The following is a 23,990-nucleotide window of genomic DNA, read 5'->3' as shown; positions in this document are numbered from 1 at the left end:
TTATGTATTTGTCTTCATGGTTAAAAGTATTTAATCAAACAGACTAGAACATAACATAAAAATGCATGTATGCATTCATGCAAACTGATAAAAATCTACTCTGTAAACATTGTGATATAACATAAAAGTAATGAGTTCATGTACATACACTTGTAATAGGATAATATATTTTTTTAAGGTGAAAACTGATAAACTGGATACTGAATAAAACACTGATAAAGCAAAATATTTAAATTTAAAATAAGAATAGACAAATGTGAGCCATAATCATGAAAGCATTGACCCATCATTATACCATATAAAATATTTGTGGTTATAAAATAACTGATCTTTTAAAAACAAGAGTCTCTAGAGATGACATTCCCCAAATCTCCAGCTTATGTAAAGACCGTACTAAAAGTATCCTCTTGTACTTCACTCTCAAGCCATATACCACTTATGCCAGTAAAGAACTCTCAATTTATACACTTTTATGACTACTTTATGGTACAGAACTCAATTTATTTACTACTTTTGATGGTTCTCTAAGGTACAGGACTCAAAATTCATATACTACTTATGATGTACCCTATGGTACTGGCGGTCATTACAGCAGGATTGTTAGCCTTTGTCATCAAATACCATTCACTGGCAGCCTGTACAATTAGACTGTTAGCTTCTGTCACCAAATGACACTCACTGGCAGTCCCTACAGTAGGATTGTTAGCTTCTGTCACCAAATGACACTCATTGGCAGCCCTTACAGTAGGATTCTTAGCTTCTGTCACCAAATGACACTCACTGGCAGCCCTTACAGTAGGATTCTTAGCTTCTGTCACCAAATGACACTCACTGGCAGCCCTTACAATAGGATTCTTAGCTTCTGTCACCAAATGCTATTCACTGGCAGTCCCTACAGAAATAACTTAACTTTTGACACCAAATGCCACTGTATAACTATCAGCCTAGGGCTAGCTAATGCTAGCATTACTGAACACAGTCCTGGTATCTGGAATGGGAATTTGTCTTTGATTAGTGCTAGCTCATGCTAGCGTTAATGAACACAGTCCTTTTATCTGGAATGAGAATCTGTCCTGAAATAGTGCTAGCTAATGCTAACATTACTGAACACAACTCTTGTAGCTGTAATGAGAATCTGCCCAGAAATAGTGCAAGCTAATGTTAGAATTAATGAACACAGTCCTTACATGTGGAATGAGAATCTGTCCTGAAATAGCACTAGCTAGTGATAGCATTAATGAACAAAATCCTGGTATCTGGAATGATATGCTCTCCTGAAATTCTGGTATTTAGAAAGAACATTATCTTGGGAATTCTGGAGTTCTCTTTCTGATGCCTGTCGAAGATCTCAAAATAGTTCTCTCTAGCATTTTCTAAAACTTAAAAAAGATGTCACACATATATGTCAAGCTGTTGGCCTGTAACTGAGTCAGTACACACCAGATCCTGAAAAGATAGAGTACAAGAGGTGTAATCAAGAACTACTTCACAGCCATCTGACTGGTCATTGAGATGCACAAATGGTGGACAGGAAGCACATGGAAATAATGAGTCTTAAAGGTGAAAATATTTACAAATGACATTAAACATGATATTGATCCAACAATTTACATGTATTGAATTTTTAGTTCATCATGTGTTTTTACCTGTTATTTAGGTGAAACTGTAAGTGACATGTTTAACATGTCAGTCATCACTAATACCATTTGTATATTGTATCAATTAGTGTTCAATTGAAAAAGATATTGAGCCAAAAAAAAGTTCTCACTGTAAACAAAACAAGAGAGGAATGCAGTTGTAGAAATGATAAATTTTGTTGACATTTCATAAAAAAAATTTCAATTATAATTCATACCCCTGGAATGGGGTGGAGGGGGAAATGATCTTCGGTTCATGGGTTCCATCCTATTAATAAGCAGTGAAATTATCAAGCATCATATTGATATAGAACTTTAATATGTTCTTAGTTTTATGAATTAAATGAATACTCTTAATTACCAAGCAAATTAAAAAAATATATTCAAAATGTACTGGAAAAGAACCACCATAAAATGAAGTGGGCAGGTGTCAGATGGAAAATAAGGAAAATAGGCAATCTGAGTTCTTATAATACATTCACTAAAATCAAGAAAATAAATTACATAAAATTAAGAATATGATGTATTGTGGTGTGGGCAAAGCCCTGGGCAGAAGAACCTGTATGCCTATTTTATATTACAGTATATATGCTGATACTTACAAATTATAAATATATTACAGCTTTCAATGAATTGTAACATGTAGACTCACAATCAATAAATGTTTAATATATATTACAACATTTGTGTTGTATTCAAGCTGTATGTTCTTCATGTCCTTTTATGTTGTATTTAGGTCAAATCATAACCAAAATTGTATGACATGTTGATTGTCACTGGCAATGTTCATATATTGTATTAACAACCATTCACTAGCCATTCTTATTATGTGCTTCATGAAGTTCCCTCCTACACATAATTTATACAGGTCTGTGATAATTTATTGCAGGCCACTTTCTGAATTTTTGTATACCCAAAAGTCTTGTGTGTGCCCTCCGCACTTCATTATTGATGACTACCACTCCTGACAGTGGTCAACTGGACTTGGCAGAGACTAAACATTTATGGATCTTTTTGATATACATATAACTGAGTGCTTTCAATGATTCTGAATCAGAACAAAAACACCTCCAGATTCTGACCAATCGGTATCAAATGGAAAATGCTAATTTTAACTGGATAAATTGTCTCTGACTTATTTCAACTATAAAGCAATTTTGCTTAACTTGGAATTGTAGACAGTGGTTCCTGTCTACAAATATATCATGAAAAATCTCTATCAGTTTCTATTAAAACCCCAGCAAATTTAATAGAGCATTATACAATGAAAATAAAATCACAAAAGTGCACTTGTCTTCATCTACCGGTATATACAATAACATGAACATCACACTTGATTTTACTGATATACGTAAGTATATTGTATATTGACTAAAACTAGCAAATTCAATGAATTTGCAACCTCAACCACCTTTAGTGAGATCACCAAAAGTATACAGTGATAAAGCCACAATCTGAGCTTTGTGACAAAGTTACAGCGATAGCATGCAGACATGGAAAGTATGCAGTGATGATGAAGCCACACTTTGAGCTTTGTGACAAAGTTACAGAGATAGCATGCAGACATGGAAAGTAACAAAGTTTCATGGCTCTAGCATGTATTGAAAAGTAACAATATACTTTATATGTGTAAATAAATTGACCAAATAGAAAGAAATTAAAAGGCTGCAAGTGCAAAAAAATTTTCATGGTTTTGTATCCAAAGGCATTAGAATAAAGATGCAGAAAAGGAGGAAAATTCATCAGTGTGACTCTGAAGATAAAACCTTGACTGAGATACATGCAATGTTAAATTAATAAACATTAGTTTTTTATGGTTCATTCCTCTACCTCAAACATCTTTTTAGATATAAAGCAGAACAAAAGAAATGCATCACATATTGGCATACGACCTTGACATTGAAGCTGGAACCCTCAATGTGTGGTATGTGACATACCTTATACTGATTATATATACCAAATAAAAGCCAAAAATACACACAAATAGCATTTACATTGTTATTTTCTTACCAACATTGCATAAAACAAATCAAGTACAACTGTACTTATTAAGTATATCAGTAAAATCGAGCGTAATGTTTATGTCCAGTATATTGTTCAAGGTATAGGCATGTAAATAAATTTAGGAAGCAAGAAAGCCATACATATTAAAGAAGTGTGTGATCCTTTAGTCCTTGTCCAGTCAGTGTATTTCTAGTTTGGTTGGGAATATAAGACCAAGTTTCATCCCAAAATCTCAAAAGGCTCTAAAATTGTAAAGTGGCAAGGAAAATGCAGGCAATGATAAACTCAGTGAAGATGATGATGAGGAGGATATTACCTTAGCTCGACAAGCTTGTGAATTACAACTGGACACCAGCCCTGAGCACCTATATAATTTTAACAATGATGTTCCTGTTGAGGACAATTCTGATGACTGTGAGAGTAAATGTGTGCTGTGGTTTCATAAAAACAAGCAGGCCAATGATGAAAGCAATAAATATGATGAGAATGTATGTTCAAAGCAACTTGACAATGATATGACAAACCCTTAAGTTTTTGATCTTATAAATAAACTAAAAAAACATTGTGATCGCTGAGGATGACTGACACAAGAAATGGGGTCATTAACACCAGCCACATTATTTAAGGAGCATGTAAGAAAAAAAAGACAAAGCTCCATGCCTTCTTCTAGCCAGACACCGGAAAAGTGAGTTTTATGAATTATAGTGAGTTTTTAAACATTATGGAATATTATTCATAATTCCAATAGATCTGTAGTAAAGTTATATATATAATTCCTCAGATGTTTCTGGTGATGAAGACTCTTTTTCTATGTGGAGCAGCTGTATTTATTCATGCGACAGGAGATAATTTTTGGCTGAACATATATTGTTCAACCATTTTTCATTAAATGTACATATTTAAAACAAAATTTTAAAAAAATAACAGCTTTCTTAATGTATGCACTCTTACACACACAGACACTAATGTTCTCATGACTGCATTCCCTCTCTCATCACATAAGCACTCAGAAAGACTTTTCTTCACATCTGTGTAAACCTCAAAAAACTTAAAACTTTTCAAAACTGAAAGAAAATTTGGATCCCAAGGGTTTTCAGTTTTGAGGGGTTTCATTGTTTATAATTGGGCAAAGTTTCATTAAAATATCTTCGAAAGTTCAAAATGTATCATCCAGACAAGGATTCAAATCTCACAATTACATTTTCTCCTGCCATGACCTTCACGCAGTGGGTATGGCCACAGTACAAGATATACCAGCTTGTCATGACAAATATTCAGGAAAAGTTTCTTTAAAATATCTTCAATAGTCTAATTACTATGCGCCTACAAGGATACTAATGGAAGAAATGCAATTTCTCTTGCTAGGACCTTGACCTTGACATCCTGGTTATGATGCACAACACACTGTTTAATGCTATCTGCATAGACAAGTTTCATGAAATTCTCTCCAATCATTACAAAATTATGGGCCAGACAAGCAAATCTTAACAGATGGAAAATAAGTCTGGCTTGAGAGGAGCATAGCAAAATTATCAGGCAGGCCCCTGGTATTTTAATTGGAGAAACCATGTATGCATCAAGAAGGAAAATAATGACATTTTATTTAGATGACCTGAATATTTTAACTTAAAAAATAATGCCATAACCAGAAACCTTCTATTACAATGATAAATACTGACCTGCTTTTTGTACAGTTTAACCAAACATAACTTCATTCTCTCATTCTTCAAATGCATCCTGAGCTCAGGCAAATTCTCCCCCTCAGGCCTTGTGTAATGTTCATTAAAAATTGGCTCACCTAAATCCCACAGCTGCAGGTAAATAAACATACAACTAAATTAAAAAAAAGATAAATCAACTAAAAAATTAACAAGGGTAAATTATGCCACTGACCCCTCCATGTCATATCGACAAGTGCAACATGAAGGTAACTAAAGATGCAGTTCATCATAGACTTCACTAATTCCTTAAATTGCCCCATAACGCTTAGAAGAAAACTTAAATGATAATGGAACACACTGCGATTCTGGCATTTTTCCTTTCCTGATGCAGGCACTTCAAAATGTTCCATATGGAATAAATACTAAATACACAAATGAGAGCACTGGAGGTATCCCCATCCAAATGAATACCGATCAACTGGCACTAGTTGACAAAATTGTGTGCATAAGCACAGATTTTATTTAGACAAGACTGCACTCATTAAAATTGATGACATCAGCTTGAGCCTAAAAGTGTATTAAAACATTGTGAGAGAGAATGAGTGAGACTTTTGTCATACCTTGTCTCATATTGCAGTTCATTTGTTTGCTGGCACCTTCCACCTGCCATGTGCTCACTAAAGTCCATGTTTTAGGTAACCATTTTTACTGACTGAACCATTTTATTCCCGCAATAATGACCATTAATGTCAATTCAATTGTCATATACATGCCCCTCTCTCTGTATGAGGCAGTTCTATCATCTACCTACTGTTGCAATTTCAATAAAACTAAACTTGCAATGTTGTAAAATTAGTCAACAACTACTGAAATGAAGAAGCCAGTGCAAAACTTCTTCAGCATGAATAGATCCTTGTCTTGCATGCTTGTGAATACTGCTTGGGTCAAGTTGTTTCAGCAGCACTGAAGACCCCAATGGAATATAACTACGACACCACTCCCTCAATAACTTGTGCACAACAGGGTCCAAAACCAATGATGCACTGTAAGTGAAGGGCAAGTTACCAAAGGACCTAAAAAAGCTAACAAAAAGACAGAAAAAAGAGAGAGACAAAAGTATGAATGGTGGTGGCAGGTTTCACTGCTGAATACTTGTTTTAAAATCATGTTGAAATTAACTGTGAATAAAGGTGATTTGTTTTTCTTCATAAATTTAATTTCAGGAAAAACTATGCTGAAGAAACTATTACAAACATTATTTAACATGGTTTCCATACACTTAACATGTGTACTGCTAAACACATTTTGTACCATTTCAGTTCTTTTTGTGCTGAATTGGATACATTCTAACTTTATTGCTTGTTCAAAATTAAATGAGATTTCTTATTTCTTTCGACAGAAAAGATTGATATTCATTTCAACAATGTCAAAAAGTATTTCTTTCATTAATTGATTCTTGTCACTAGATAAACAGATTGATATGTATATGTACATTATGTGTGTTAATTTTTGTGAATCTAGAATTAAAGGGTCATATAGGAAATAACATATTAGATACTAATATTCTTTAAAGTTGTAGTTTTGTACTGTAAGATTAATCATTCTTGTAAAGGCATTCACAGTTTCAAAGTTAGTGAGATTTGCTTTTATTGAAGTAAACATGACGAGTTCAGTACAGGTAATGGTATTCCCTTTAGGGAAATCCAACTGACCTAATTTCTGATTCACTTGCAACTAAAGTATTTGACCTTGTTTGCAATTAGAGTGATTTTGAAATGTTTAGTTAAGCCTCATTCTGCTTTCTGTATTGTCTCAGTTTTCGATCTGAAGAATGATTGACTTAAAAGATTTTTTTCATAGCATGAACATAAGTCTTAGAAGAAACAATTATTGTGATCATTTGAGTGGATATATTTATTTCAATTATTCATTGGAATTACAAAGTGCTCAAGTCTTTCAGATTTTGTAGCTGCAATGAATTACTGTGAATTCATTTAAAGACATTTTGGATTATATCATTGCTAGATCAAAACTATTGTGACATCAGCAAAATGGAGTGAACTTCATTTGGATTAACAGTGGAACACATCTGGAATACTCTAATTCTGAAGTTGTAATGGAACTTTTAGGAATATTTAGATTTCATTCACGATACTGTAAGTTATTTTAATTTTCCACTTTCTATTTTAGTTACAGCAGAAAGCACAAAAGTAAACTGACAAAAATTAATCATAGCCAAAAATGAATTCATTAAGTCTAAAAAACAATAATATATGCAGTTTATGATATACTTCACAAATATCACTTCACATTTCATTGCCTGATTTGCAGAGCACATCTCTCCCATGAACAATATATATTTTATTCCTTGTCAGTGCTGGAATATCCAAAGCCAGCCATCCATGCCTTGCCATGGAAACAGTCATTATAAATACTTCTGCCATTTTCTATGCCTGGCCATGAGATGGGAACACCTTGTTTACACTGCTTTGTGAACCTGTTGTACACAGAATAACTGAAGTCCTTACCATTTGCAGCCTGTGCCAATTTTCATTTTAATCCATCATTAGAAGCAACATCATGCATGTAGTCCCAAATTTCTGCTCATCCTTAAGCCAACCTCTGAGTGTGGACTTGGCAATTTCAAGTTAACTACAAATGTTTTCACTTAACCATTATGAACCCTATCTATGATACAAAGCTTTTCATTCACCAAGTATACCTTTCGCTAGATTCCTTTACTCTCCATCATCATAGTTAAAAATGTTTGATTGGTCAAATAAAATTTGTTGATTTTTAGACAGGACAGTGACCACAAGAGCTCAGGCAGGTAGCATTTGCATGCCTTTGAACTATTTTATTGTATCTCCTTTACTTGCTTTGATAAAATAGACATACTTAACATGACAAATCAACACAGATCTCTTTCAATTAAGTTCTGCAATGCAACAAGCACTTCCCCAAGTTGTAGATCAAAGCCAGCACTTAATAAGGTTCTCACTTAAGTGTTTGCAGGTATCTATATGACGGCCAATTTACTCTTTTCATGCTTTAACAGAAGAGAACATGCCAAGATTATAAAGTTTACAATGAAAAAGAATAAAAATGTTAAAACATGAACTTCACCTGTCAAGACATATTTAATTAGTGGTTACTTCTTTCACTGTTGCCACCATTACCAGAATTTTTCTTTGATCATCATTTCACCCATATATATTCCAATAAAATCTAACAAAATATGATTTCTCATTAAAACTTCTGAATTTCAAGATGTTGATTCTAACATTTCAGGCACTAACTGTCATTTTCGAGACATATAACAATGTTTCATTTACCAATTTTGATCCAGATTTTCTTCGCATTCAAAACATAATGGCAATTTTTATATTTTCTTTAAAAAAAGACAAAGATGGGATCCATGCCAGATACTGCAATAGCTGGTTTGTAAGTTACCAAGGGAGCGGTGTAATTTGTATGTGTGGACTGGACCTTGACCTGATTACAGCTATAATGAATGTGGTATTACTTCTTTCACTACTATCCTTAAGCTGAAATGATGTCACTATTATTCATGTATTAAATGTTCAATCAAGAAAAAATTTGTGGATCAAATATAAGAATGATGTGGGGAAAAAATGGAATAATTATGTTTAAACTGTTTGTTGCTCCACTTATTACAATGGACCTTGCACTAATTTCCAAGTCTATACATATTATATTTCTATACATGTAATCATTTCAGCAAGCTATTTACAATTTAATCCTCTTCTTTTTTTGTGCTGTCCTGTCAACGCAAATTTTATTAGCATAATAATATAACTGGGATTTCTATGTGCAGGAACTGACTTTTTCCTAAGTTTTATAAGTAAATGCCTTTTTTAAAAATGCATTTTTGTATATAGCATAATTTACCATTAAACTTATCAAATTTATCCAAATTTTCACTACTCGTTCCATCCATGATTGCAGTTGAACTTGTTATTGCAGAATGGATTTTAAAATATCATTGACAGAACTATGGTGAATCTTTTATTAAACTATGTATGACAGATTAATTTATTAAGCTTGTTTCAGTTTGCACTGTTTCTCATTCTAATCATTGAAAAGGATCAATTTTCATATCCAAATGAAAAAATTTCTAGTTAGTGGAAATAAATGTTGGAAAATATTTTCTTCAGTTTATACTTTGTGAAATTTTCAAAATAATTTTGACCACATATGGGAAAACTACCTCTACATCTTCTATATCTTCTAAAGTGGATGGTGGCACAACAGATGAGGAACCTGAGTAACCATTGTCATCATCATCATCACTGTCAATCTGATACACATGAAAGACACTGCACAAATTTCCCCTTGATGAATAAGTCTGGTTATCTTGCCTATCTTCTTCCAATTCTGACTGACTTTCTGATTTGTCAATATCTGAAAATGATCTGTCATTCAGTCCATCATAAAACCAAAGATCTGTATCCTCCTTGACCAGGGATGCATCTGTTTGGTATTTGTGGGTACTTGTCCCCACTGAATCTGAAAAAATGGGGGGCCAACACAGTGACAAGGGGGCCTCCCAGTATGGTGTAAAAAAAAGGCACAAAATAAAAACAATAGAAGCCCCAACTTCGACAGTTACTAGAAACACCAAAGTATGATTAAAAACTGAAATACACAATTACTTACATCTTTTGGGTGTATATACTGTTGTACATCCTCATATCATGATTTGTAATTGTTTTTATAATAATAATAATCATCATCAGAAGCAAACCGAACTTTGATGTAAGTGATTTTGATTCAAATTATTTACTTTTTACCAATTTTAGGCCCAATCCATGTAATGACATCACACGGTCATACTTTATTTTACTTGACTGGACAGGTATTATAAATAGCAAATTGGTCAGAACTTAAAAGATAAGAGTGAGATTGTGATTGATAGAATGTATATTTACATATTTTCAGTGGAAATATCACATACTTATGTGTTTTAGTGTAAATAAATAGGTAACTGACATACTAAATAAGGTAAACGTTGTCCAATCAAGTATGACCAAGTGACTTCATTACACAAATGGAGCTATAAATAGAAAAATGAAAATAATTCCTATAAAAATCACTACAATAAAATAATATTTTGCTTTTTATCATTATTCAAACACATACAAATCATAATACATTTATCCTCATGAGTATTATCGTACAAATTGTGTATTTGGGTGTTTCTAGTAATCCAACTTCAGCATATATAAAAAAGCAATAGCAAACTATGAAGTGTATTAAATGCATATCATGTATTCTGTATATCATAGTATAACACCAAATACATATCATCTGTTCTGTGTATTACAGTATAATGCTAAATACATATATGTTGTGTATAGTATATTAAAGTATAACACAAAATACATACCATGTGTTTTGTATATTACAGTATAACACTTGAGTTTTCTCATAGTACTGTCATTACCCACTTGCCATCAAAGAATCAAAACATGGCAGCAATTCATGTCCCTCTCCTGTCCATTCTTATATCTTAAATAAAGCATAATGTATTTCCTGCATGTCACAAGATAGCTGTCATGAATGAAGTTTAAAGATTTTCACTTAGTTATAAAATTCTGAACTGCCTGCTTGTTAGTTGGTAATTTCATATGTCTGTCAAGGGCTGATATCCTGAAATTAGTATTTCTAAGTGTGAAGGAATTTTCTTTGCCAGATTTAACACAGGAACTGATTAAATATCTCTTTTGTTTTCATTTGTTTCCAGCCATAGTTGATTTATTGCCATTCAGTGCACTGTCCTGCCAAGATAGCCTCAGCATCAAACACACTTTCCTGACCTTCCTCAGTAACCAATCAGAATCAAACAAATGACACACACAGGAAATATCACAGGCAATTAACAACTGCACAAGGACAACATATCTGCTGAGAGTGACAAGGATTTTTATACAAATATAAATGTGTGTGTCTGTATGTTTGTTTATATTGTGCCAAAGTGCAAAATACAGAGAATTATTTGCAAAATAAAATATTTTTTCATTCCTGTATTTTCAATTATGAGAACTATATCCTTATATTTTCACATGTGAATATACTAGATTTCTCATCATGCCATTTAACGGTTGATCTATGTGCCTACATGTTATACCTGCAGCAGGAAAAAGGAGCACTTTCTGAGATAGAACAAATAAATGAAAATCGCATTACCTTTCAGACAAGGAAATTATTTGTAGCAGAAGTTATTTCCCCTTACTACTTTGACAACAACCATAAACTAGCTTTGATGCAAATGCCAAATCAGGTTTGCTTTGTAGTCAGATTGAGTAAAAAAATAATAAGTTGTTATTATGGGTTTAACACCATTTTTCAGTACACAATAGACTATAACATGGCAGCCAGTAAAACAAATGGAGAAAAAAACCAGGGAAACCCTGGTAAGAACCACAATCCCTCAGGAAACTACTGACAAGCTTTTTCACATATCACATTGGCCAAGCCCAAGACCCAAACCAACATGGACAGAAGTGAGAGGTCAGTGATCCGTAAAGGTGAGAGCCTTAGACCACTCAGCCACCTAAATAAAATTTACTGCAAGAGGTTAGGTCATCCCAACCCTACCCCTCTCTTATAATATGATCAGCCAATGAAAGTGAGATAAATTTATGAAAGTGGAAGGGAGGTGTACTGAAGAGTTCATTTAATCATTTAAGCTTCAATCCAGGAGCAAGTTTTGTACATAATAAAAAGAAAATTTTCTTGCATATATACCAGAGAGATTTCATATTGTGGTACAAAAATAACCTCCCCATTTTAACTTTTACAGGAAAAGAACAACAGTAACTCTCTTAATAACCCCTGTGCATTAAGAGGGTTGGCCAGCAAATGTATTTTTCTGTATTCCAGCCAAAAAAAGATAGTATACATATGGAGCAATGAAATTCTGATGAGAACACCATCATTCAAAACTTCAGCCAACAGTTCAAATAGAATGGAAATATGCAATATTGTTCTTGATTTATTTTTTCTTCATTTACCATTTTATCCTGCTTTAGCTGGTAAAATCTTTATGGGATACTATGGTTACAACATAAAACTTGCCTTCTTACAGTAAGTTCATTCTTTTTCTGACTGATAATGTCTTTTGTTAAATACACGCAGAACAACATGCAGATAGCGTACTTCAGCAACAGCAACATCACACATAAAAGGATATGGTGCTTTAAATTGAGGGTCACCTTAAGAATTAATAATAATGACCCAACTAAAAGCTGAAATGGCACAGTAATCTTATATAACTCTTAAGTAAAGCTTCAATGACAGAAAACTGAAATCATGTGACTTTGCATGCTTGGACTATTCATACACAAATGTATTACCACTTTATAAAATGGATAGCATCAGGACCATGTAATGTACCAGAGTTTATGCAGTTATCCCTTCCCCATTTTATCTTGAAATTACTGACATCACATGCATTTTTGGTGTTCCTGGTTTTTCAGTGTTGAAAGAGACAACTGTCTACGCATATGCCTGAGAGTACATTTACGCATCTTTCAAAACATCTGTGACTGAGTTGACTGGACAAGGTACTAACTGAGACTTGCATAGAGTTAAGTGACCTATATGCAGCAAATGTACATCTTCTGAAATTCCAGCAATTTCAGTCAATAAATTAAACTCACAACAAGCTAAATTATGATATTCTGAAGTTTATAAAATTTCTTCTGCACTGATCTATCTAATATGGCTGATAAATTCCTGATATTTCTACCAACTTTGACCAATTGTTTGCAAAAGAAATACAGGCTTTTCCTAGCCAGGAACAAAGTTATTCTTATTTCCAACTTTGTCCTGTTTTCCCAGTAGTGTGGGAACCTTGACAGTTTAAGCACTTGAATGGTCTGAGGTAGTCAATTTCACATGGTTTATATTATGACAATGATTCATATTCTCCTCAGAAATACTTGCAAAATGTGTTAAATACTGGGTGGTAGCTTACACACCATACCATACAACAATTAAAGAAAAATACTTAATCAGTCCGAGTCTATTCCAGAACTGAAAATATTGGCTGGAAAGTCAAAGAAAGGAAGGAATATTCTAAACATAGGATGAATTTAACAAGAAAGATAGAGCCTGCAAACTTGATGCACAATTTCTGACCATTCTGTTGACTTTATGGAGCTTTTTCTAAACAGAAATCAACTTGAATCTGGCAATTATATATTGTAGAACATACCCCGATCAGTACACATGTGATCTGCAGAGATAAATTATTCAACATATTAGTATCATGCAGAGATGAAACAAAACAAAAAATAAGCATATAAAACTTCATTAGGGTGTAAAAACAGCATAGTGTTAGCAAAAGAAGTTCTGCACAACAGAATGATTAGAAATATTATATTAAAAATTAAGCAAAGCAAAACATTGAACAACTGCAACATAAATATGAACAAATTACAATGAATTAATTTTTGTAGGGGTATCAATTTTTATGACAGCTGTTTGAAACTATAGATCCTGGAAACAATGATCCCTTTATGTGCTGAGTACCAATGAAAATGGCTTTTATTTCTTTTTACAAAACCATTAATTTGATCCCAAAGAAAGAAAAAAATTCGAACTAGTTGCAAGCTTGACATTAAATTCATCAACAAACAAAAGATATATTAAGGCTGCAACATTTATTAAAAAAAAGTAGAAACTCAATTGTTTCCATTATCTACTCATCATGCTTACTGAAGAGCTGACTGCTATTAAAATGTGCATGCCACACCTGACTCAACCAGTCATTGTTTTATTGCCTGACAGTGATTACTGCTTACTGTGACGGGATTCAGTTTGAAAGTTATGTCTATGAATATGTCTAATAACTAAGGTAGAATAGTGATCATAATGATATTGTTTCCTTCTGCAACACACATCTACAGTATTAACAAATTTGATAATGCAGTTGGACTTACTGTGTAGGCATGGGCATAGGATTCTTTGTAGGATAACACCTTCAGACCACCTTTGCTATTTCTGCATGTTAAAAATGTCTCGAATGTATGCTGGTGAAATAATTTGCAGAACATTCATATGTTTTGGTTGCTGGAAGTTTTTTTACAATGAATGAACCCACAATCTGTTTGGATCACCTCCATTATTTCAATGATGGGATTGACACTATGACTGACTGAGAAGTTGAAAATGAAAAAAAAAAACAGTTGCACTGACAAGTACTTGATCAATCCTTGTTTCACAGATAGCCAAAATTTTCAAAATGGTGGCTACTTGCAAACATTCAAAATCTGATCCATAGGATAAACCCTGAAGTTGTGAATGGGATCAACAATGACCAAAGAACAACACTGATGGTGGCTTGAAAACTTGAAAGTGTTTCTTTAAATAAAATGGTACTAGCTGAAGATTCTGTTAACAAATTAAAATTTAAAAGGTAATTTAAACTTAAAATTTAAAAGGAATTTAATGTAGTTTAAGTAAAACTTTATCAGCTTTATCAGTAAATCAACCTGATGTGCAATATGCACTACAAATGATTCTTGTAAACATTGACTTCTTCCTTCAAATTCCACATTTGATATGAAAACCATTAATAATTTGCAACAAGAAATAATAGAAAAATCCCACTAAATAGTTGTCTTGAACACTGCAGCCTTAAGATATGAACTTGCTAGTTTAAATAACTATTCTAGACATTGACAATGGGAGTTGAAGGCAAGGTCTTCAAAGACTAACAAGGCAAAGCGATGCACACAAGCACAGGTGGGTTTAGAATAGACAAGTTTATACCTGATCGCATCTAAGTATATAAATCTAGGTGGACTGGGATACTCATAAGTTTTTTAATCATGCTGGTTCAGTTGTTTCTTCACCTGATTCTAAATCCCTTGGACCAACATTGGAAGTAGTTGCTTTATAATTGTACACATCTGGTGAAGGAGGGACAATGGAATCAGAAGAGTTGATTGTGTGAGTTCCGATGGGTGCCATGCAGTCTTCTTCCTGTTTTTCTTCATCCTGAAACCAAGAACGCAAAATTAGTCTTTTGTGAATTTACAAAGTTATAATGAATTATCACAAGAAAAAAATATTTAATAAAATTCCAGGAAACTGTTAACTTAATTTTTTTATATAAAAATCTGCACTATAAATAACTGAATTATCACATGTTTTCTGTTCTAATAATTCATTATATTACCAGTCCATCCTTACCCATCCTATTATTCTAACACTCACAATGGATAGATCCAATTCTAACTTTCCCTTATCACAGTAAAAGCTGGTAACTGGTGGAGGAAGGATTTTATGGTCTTAAGCCTCAAAAAGGGAGGAGCCTGGAGGAAGTTGTTGGTTGGTTTTGGCTTAAGAGTACCAGATGAGGAGGAAATGAAGCAAGTGATCATACAAATGTCCCAAAGGACTAAAGTCTCCATCTTGGACAGTCTATTAAGCAACAAGTCACCTCCCTTACAAAAGCCAGTTCTAATATCCAGCCAAATGAAATGTTTGTGAAGAAATCATTGTTCTTATTTCAATCATAGTGACTTTGAACCCCATATTGACAGGCTTCTTTCTTACCCCAAAGGCAAGCTATAAACAACATTTGCTCCAGTCTATGATGTTGAACGTTAAGCATTTCTCTTTCTTCAGTCAGTGATCCTGACCACTGTCCTCTTTACCTTGAAATCAATAGGCTTCTTTCTTGACTCAAGTACAAGTCATTCACAAGGTCTGGTAATTGTAAAATGAAGTCATCATGTAAAAAAGAAAAAGGTTAATGGACTGAAAGACAGAATCATTGGACAGTTTGCTCCACCAAATGGTGAACATGTAAAACTTAAGGGACTGAATGAATGTAACCCTTATCACCCAATGGAGGCTGGATGGACTATATTTGGAATCATTTCTGGGAACAAGATCAAATGTCTCAAACCAGCTGCTAGTTTATTTATCACTGCATATGTATCCACTTTACCTGCTGTTCATCAAGGAGAACTAGATGACTCAAACCACTGTCAGGATGTGAATCGCTGCTACTAGAAATTATATAAACTTGTTCCTGAGTGTTCTCTGAACTCTGTGGTCCCACAACCATTTCTCTCCTGTAATGCACAATAATAAAACATGCGTTAGATTCTTATTTTAAATTGAAAGGGCTCTTATCAAGCATTCATTTTTCTATAGATAATGTCAATGTTTTGAAAAAAATAAACTAGTCAAACCGGTCCTAATGGTCACCAGAGTTCAGCAGTCACCTGATCACAATGGTCATTCTAACCCCCACCCCCCTGGCATATTTCCTATATAAATGTCATGCAATCAGTGGTCACCTGTATTCCATGACTTTTGGGTGTGTGTTTCGTAATCAACCAGTGGTTTCACCCTGCCTTCAGCAGTCACTATAGCATATCAGTAGTGACTGCTCTAAGTATGCAAATTAATCTTCTTTTGTCTGATGAGCAAGGCATGGTGTGTATATAGGTATATTACATGAATCGATGTTTAAATATTTCACATTTCAATTGACAAAGCTATATTCATCATACAGAGAGCACATATCAATGCTTTAGTAATGTGATACAATAAAACCATCACTGACACATGCTCCATTCCTGATGAACTGGATTTTCAAGTTGCTGCGACAGGTTTTTGGTTGTTTTTCTCAAATTATGTTGAGAATTACGTGTCATTTCATTCTTTTACAAGCAGTTTGACTTTAATATTTCCAAATATTTTGTACAACAATATTGGAATGGATAGGAGTTTATTGTGATGTCAAATGAGTATTGGATTTCTCAAGGCACTGACATGTAAGTTGCGAGATTTGTGTAGTCATGTGATTAGAAATGCAAATGGTGAACACCAGGTCAATTTTATCAATGCTGTAGTTTTGTCTTGTCTGTCAGCAGATTAAACACATTCAAATTATAATACTTGCAACTTCTCAGAAAATAAATCATCTTCCTATTGCTTTTCATCTATGCTGTAGTTTGGTTTTGTGTGTCAGTGGATTAATGCACAACAATTATAATACTCACAATTTCTTAGAAAATAAATCATTTTCCTATCAATTTCATGCAGGTATGACTCAATGTAACATCATTTATATTTCCTAGGCCTGCTAGTAAGCAGCTACTCTATGCTGCACATTGATGGCAAAGTCCAACTTTTAATTAGGCAACTGACTCAGTCCCTACACTCCAATATAAATGTCGAAATGTCAAAAATGGAGTGGGAGGGGACAGAGGATACTCAGAATAACAGTGTAGGTGCTCCTAACAATAGCCCCAGCAAGTTTCTTTTCATTACCTAATCATCAAAGGTTGCAAACAAAAGCCAACTGTCTTTTGATCTCGGTGAGTGTGAGCAACTGCTTAATCCATCAAATGTTTAAATTGTGAACACCTGTTTTTGTGCTTAATTATATTATCTGCCTGACAAAAAGTCAGTCATGTATTTCACAATTATAGGAAAGCTGTCAATTAGTCATTTCATTTAAAATCTGATTCTACCGATAATGAGATAAAAGTGTTTGCTTTTGTATGAGAGAGAGAGAGAGGTATGAAAATGTTAATGTACACAGCTGTGGTTTTTCTTGATTTGATGATAATGTATTTAAATTATCAGATTTGTTTTATGAGACATTAAACGACAAGCAGAGTCAAGGACTGATAAACGCACAGTGATTTCTTTACAGAAAATGTAACACCTCTTGTCATTGGCAAGAACAAAAAATCCAAATGAGGATACAGTAGTGTTGTGCGGAACTTACTTTATTAAATTTTGTTATTTTCTTTTTGCTACATAGCTAAACTAATTGCATGCATCTTAGTATCATACTATTGCTGTTACTGTGGTAATACAAATTACACAAATGATCTTAAGCAGCAACACCATCATCTATACCAATCTCTATAGAAAGTTTATGATTCAAACATCTTAATCGAAAGAACTTTGCAGGCATAAATAGGAAATCCTATGTAAAGATACTTCTCAACATTTATTGTTTTATAATTTGATAATACCTACATTTTGATAACTTTCATTTTTCCAAGAGAAATGATCCACAAAAATGTTGGAGATTGCTTTGATCCTGTGGTAATATGGCTTATTTTAGCAAATCTAACATCTCTGTCTCAGATTGAAACTACTATATTCAGAAAAAGTTGATGAGACGAATGAGGAGGAACCTTATGCGGGTTGATGGTAATAATGAGGAGACCCTCATGCTGGTTGATGAGACTAATGAGGAACCTCATGCAGGTTGAAGAGAGTAATGAGGAGGAACCTCATGCTGGTTGATGAGAGTAATGAGGAGGAACCTCATGCATGTTGATGAGAGCAATGAGGAGGAACCTCATGCAGGTTGATGAGAGTAATGAGAAGGAACCTCATGCAGGTTGATGAGTAATGAGGAGGAACCTCATGCAGGTTGATGAGAGTAATGAGGAGGAACCTCATGTAGGTTGATACACTAAATGAATCTATATCTAAAGAGGAAGTTGCACACTGTGTACTTGGATTCAATCTGGAAAGACTCATGGTCCTGATGGGATAGGAATTATTGTTGCAGGTTTAATGCCATAAAACCACTGACCCACAGGAACCTACTGGCAAGCTTTCTCACATATACACACTGGCTGAGCCAGAGACTCAAACCAACATAGAGAGAGGTGATATGGTAGTGACTGGAAAAAGCAAGTATTAAGACAACTTGACTACCTGGGGCCCTGGGATAGGAACTGACTTTTTTAAGTGTACTATGCTGCTTATCAGAACACTGTTAACACCATTTTTAAACAAAGCTTTTAATACCTGTATTTTTCCTAATGCATGGAGAGATATAAAAAAAGCTCTTTATTATTTTATTTGTTTATTAATGATTTTATTCAGTTACTGAGAGAAAACTGCAGTAGAGGTATTTTTATTTTGGAAAATGTCCAGGTCTTTTAGCACTCTTATTTGTTGACTATGTAGCTAACTGCACCAATACACAATAGCATTACAACAACAGATACACATAGCATTACAACAACAGATACACATAGCAGAATGCTTTTTTTATTACCAGTGGAATGGTAGTTAACTCTGAAGAGGCAAAAATAACTTGTCTAATTGAGGATCTTAAAGGAATTATGAGATTCATGGTTTTTAAATCGGGTACAAACTTGTACAGTTTCATATTAAATATATACAAATCTTGTTTACACCCAAATTATCCAAGATAAGGGCTAAAGAAACATGAGTAGCTTGAAGAATCAAATCTGTTATGGTGATCTTTTATTACAAAAGAGATTTGGGTACTTTAGTTGTGTCGATGCCTTTAAAATATTTGCGTCTATGGTTGTTGTTGTTGTTGTTGTTGTGGGGTTTAATGTCATTTTTCAGTACACAATAGGCTATGCATGGCGGCCAGTATTAATGATGGAGGAAGAACCCAGGAAAACCACGAGAAGAACCACCAACCGACGACCCACAAGAAGCTACTGGCAAGCTTTCTCACATACCCACATTGGCCAAATCCTAGACTCGAACCCACACAGACTGAGGTGACATGGCAATGATCCATAACAGAGAGCGCTTTAGACCACTCGGCCACTCGGGGCACCTTTGCGACTATGGTAAAACCTGTATCATGTTATGGTTCTGAAATTTGAGGACAACATATTTAGAACATATTAAAGTGTCCAAAGCCACTTCTGCAAACATCATCTATGTATCTCACATAATGTAAATAGTCATAATGCCCTTGGATGATGTGGCAGACTACTGTTGTGTGTTACATATTCTGGGGTCATGCTACCAGGCAAAATGGGCGACTGTTGCCTAAAAAGTTAAGCTTCGCCTTTCTGTTAGAAAAGCAAAAATGGCTTCGCCTTGTGATTTTTCAGCTGTACATGTGTGACCATTGTTTATGACTTTTGAGATACTCACCTGACATATCCTGGTTCAGTATATATCCAGAGTTTTGTTGTAGCCCAAGTGAAATGTATTGCATACATCAAAATAACTGGTGTTAATATCATACTGCACTGACCATTGAACTCTGGCACATTCACAGGCATGCATTCCCAAGTGAGTTATCACTGCCCGGTTTCCACAAATTTGATGATGAAAACATATCAACTTGTGTTTAAACATCAATATGTAAAAAACAATTTGCAGTTTAAGAATTTATTTAAAAAAACTGTCTACTTTTGGGGTGATTTCACCTGCTGAGTTTGTGTAGTTTCCACTGAAACCGTAACTGAACGTGTCATGAGGGAATAATGGCAGGCATCTCTGTGTCAAGGAATTAATTCATTAAATTGTCAGGGTTCTTAATCAATACATAAATAAATTAAGGAAAATATACAATTCAGAGAAAGCAACTGTCAAAATATTATGTCACAGAAGAGTCAGCCTAAAATATAATTATGTAGGTTCAAAAACTATGGGGCAATGCTGTTGTGGAATTCGAGATTGCTCTAATTTCAATTTTGTTCCCTGACATCATAAACATACCACACAAAAAAAGCAGTAAAGCAAATAATACCTAATACACTATGCTAATACAAGCATGTAAAAAAATACTAAGACAATACATTTTGTATTCATGTCAATGACTGTTGTAATAAAGCTAGAAAGTGAGTACTTATATTAAGAAAGTACCTCTACCTAAAAATAGACATTTCCACATGTCATGCGAAGCATCATATTTGTTCTTGGTTGTGTTGATTCAGTTAGAAAGAAGGGTCTAGTTCATTCATAGTTTTATGCTTTAGTATGCTGTCGATGAATAATTACAGTAATGTTTTATCAGCAAAAATAATTTAGGACAAACACTATGGTATGAATCCTTGTGCATATACTCTCATGTGCATGTTATAGGCCATGGGTATTTTCAAACTACAGTTTAGTAATCTTCTCAAATGCTATTTTATAGTGAAATTTTTTAAAGTAAAAGTGGTAGCTAATTAAGCATTGTAACTAACTTGCAAATACAAGTCTGTGATTTTGATCTCCTAATTAAAAAGGATTGATTCTGTTAATGTCAGGCTGCACTCGCCTGAAGAACATCCTTAACTGAATCTTTTTTTCTCAAATGATTTTATCATTTTTAATCACTTTAAATCTGATGCAGCTCTATAGAGAAATTATAGCTGGCAAGTATATTTGTTAAAATGAGGTATATTTTGAATAATATGTAAGACAATATGGGTTAAAAGCAATATAAAGCCTCATATATTGTTATTTACTTTATAAAATATTATTATCAGACAAAATAAAATTTATAAATACAATGCTGTAAAAAAAATCCCACATAACCTAACAGTATTACAATGTATCTGATTGACGTTCCTCCCACTCTCCAAGTGCACTCAACATTTTTGGTCCTTTTTGCTACACTGCTATTTTATACATAACGTGGTCGCAGTTATGGACCCTCACTACCATATTATAACAGGGGAGAGCTGTATTCGAGGATTCTGTATAAATCTGGGCAATTAGGCTTTTACTTTATCAAGCGACAAGCCTTGTGGGTTGCATAACATGATGAACCAGTTCAAACAAGGTCATGGAACTGAGCCCGTAATTTTAATTTGTTGGTTTAGTAAGTCCCAGTTAATGTCACCAAGGAGGAATAATTATATTGCTTCATGCATAACTTTTAAAAAAATCTGATCTTCAAATATTTAATTCCATTTTACAGTCAAAGTCAAATTACTACAGAGGTAGCACACAGGACATGATATGCTATTCTTAGGTGAGGCTTATAATCGTTATATTTTCAAAATCATTAATTTCCAAATATTCCTCATGTTTATATATAATATCCTCATACACACAGACTACCAAATCACCTGATCCATCTATTTGTTTCTTTTCTAAAAAAACTAAAGTTTTCAGTCTGAAAATCACTGTATGGCTGATCAGTCCCAAGTTTTCTTTCACTCCGACCAAGCATTGAGATAGTAACACAAGTTCAATTTGATATCTGTTCTTATTCTTCTAACATAAAGGTGACCATTATTTATAATGTAAAGGTGACCATTATTCATAATGTAAAGGTGACCATTATTCATAATGTAAAGGTGACCATTATTCACAAATTTATGTATTAACCCTAGGTGTAACACATTACATGTATCTCGGGTCCACAGCCCAATACTGTTATGACCATCTATTTAAGAGGAGTACCAGTAGGAAGATTAGCAACATAATTGCCATGGCAGCAATACTGGATGTCATATTGGCACCATATATACTCAGGACCAACTAGGCCCCACAAGGAATCTTTTAAGATGGCTACTGTGACGTCTATATGGACATCACATTGACACTATTTTCATTTTGGACCAACTAAACATCACAAGAAGTGTTTTTGTGTTAACTCCATATTAACAGCAGCATCCATTCAGGAGGATTACAGTAAGACATTTTTCAAGATGGTTGCTGAAATGAATGTATGTGTTAAGTTTCATGGCAATCCACCAGTTAGTTTAGGAGTAGCAATAACAAATGTGCTAACTGATGGATGAATGGATGATAGATGAAATACCATTCCATAAATTCTTGTGGTCTATGACCAGCATAGCTAATAATGACACAAATGCTAATGATAAGCAATGTTAATGGTATCCAGTGCATAGTATTCGTCATGAAACAAGTCTGAGAGCTGAAGCTGTCTCCAGAGGTCACCTGTGTACAAAGGCTACTTTGGGCTTTTCCCACCGGTGGCTGCTGTAAACAGGTTTGACTAACTTTTATGCCTCCCTTCTCACTGCCAAATGTATCTAATAAAGTCACTGCAGACTGACAGATAATTTCACTTACTAGTAACTTGTGCAACATTAAATTTGTACACATGCAATACCATTTATTTTTTATGTCATACCTCAGTGACTGGGACTCAGAATCGCTGGATTCCAATGTACCGCTAGAAACAATCACTTCCTCAGGATAAGAGGTTGATTTTTCATCAGCTGTAGCACACTGATCCAAATCAATACTTTCATTTTCAGCAAACGTTTGAAATTTTCCATTATTTGGTTGCCTTGAGACCAATGTTGCTTCACTCTTTGGGTTCTCTACATCGAATGTGCCATCAATTTTTCTGTTCATGGAAATAAATGTTTCATTATTGCTTGACTTATTGTTGTTTCCCTTTCTCCCTGCACATGCTCCTTCATGACTACTCTGCAGTCTGCTTTTTGATGTATCTTCATTTGCTCTCTTCCTTAAACTATATGAACCTGTCACATTGGTCTTACTTACTCTAGCTCTGGTACTGTAAGACTCACTATGATTGGTTTGAGATGCAACTTGCTGCTCCAATATGATATGTTTCTTACACCTTTTCTTTTTGGGCTCATTTTGGTCTGAAGAAATAAGACTGATCCTTTTGCAGGTATTCTCATCTCTCATCTCCCTCTTTTTGGATTCTATCTGGTTTTCACTTTCTGATTGAGAAGAAATATTTATTTCTTTGTTTCTAATATCAGTACCTTGAGATTCTGTCAATTTCTGTTTCATGTGAGATAATCCTGGTGCATCAGACAATGTTGTCTTGTGCAATGACTCTGCAGTGGTTGATAGTGTTGTCATCTTACGTTGATGTAAACTATGTGTTGCAGTCAAATTATCCTTGCATCCAGATGTCACTTCTTGATCTGTAAAACCTTCACTGCTGCTG

The 23,990-nt window shown here is 34.1% G+C and overlaps 1 protein-coding gene across 1 annotated transcript; it reads right to left on the bottom strand.

Moving 5' to 3' along the window:
- On the bottom strand, positions 1-23,902 carry LOC149780866 (uncharacterized). Its single transcript, XM_089937966.1, has 6 exons — positions 23,193-23,902; positions 16,290-16,416; positions 15,187-15,331; positions 9,534-9,832; positions 5,321-5,452; positions 1-1,446 (listed from the first exon to the last, which is right to left on the bottom strand). The coding sequence occupies exons 1-6, from the start codon at positions 23,900-23,902 to the stop codon at positions 1,393-1,395; spliced, it is 1,467 nt and encodes a 488-aa protein (XP_089794092.1). The 3' UTR covers positions 1-1,392.
- Between the last annotated feature and the right edge of the window lie 88 nt (positions 23,903-23,990).

Source organism: Sinohyriopsis cumingii, chromosome 16, assembly GCF_028554795.1.
Source record: "Sinohyriopsis cumingii isolate HCF-2022 chromosome 16, ASM2855479v2, whole genome shotgun sequence".
NCBI classification, from domain to species: domain Eukaryota; kingdom Metazoa; phylum Mollusca; class Bivalvia; order Unionida; family Unionidae; genus Sinohyriopsis; species Sinohyriopsis cumingii.
This window is presented reverse-complemented; position numbering and strand designations above follow the sequence as displayed.

What these genes read in the sequence shown, in the direction of transcription:
- LOC149780866 (XM_089937966.1), bottom strand. Translation starts at nt 23,902, where the DNA reads ATGACAACACTATCAACCACTGCAGAGTCATTGCACAAGACAACATTG. An exon ending in TCTGAGTCCCAGTCACTGAG is followed by an intron (nt 16,417 to 23,192) that starts GTATGACATAAA and finishes TGTGCATTACAG; the next exon opens with GAGAGAAATGGTTGTGGGAC. An exon ending in AAGATATAGAAGATGTAGAG is followed by an intron (nt 5,453 to 9,533) that starts GTAGTTTTCCCA and finishes ATTTACCTGCAG; the next exon opens with CTGTGGGATTTAGGTGAGCC.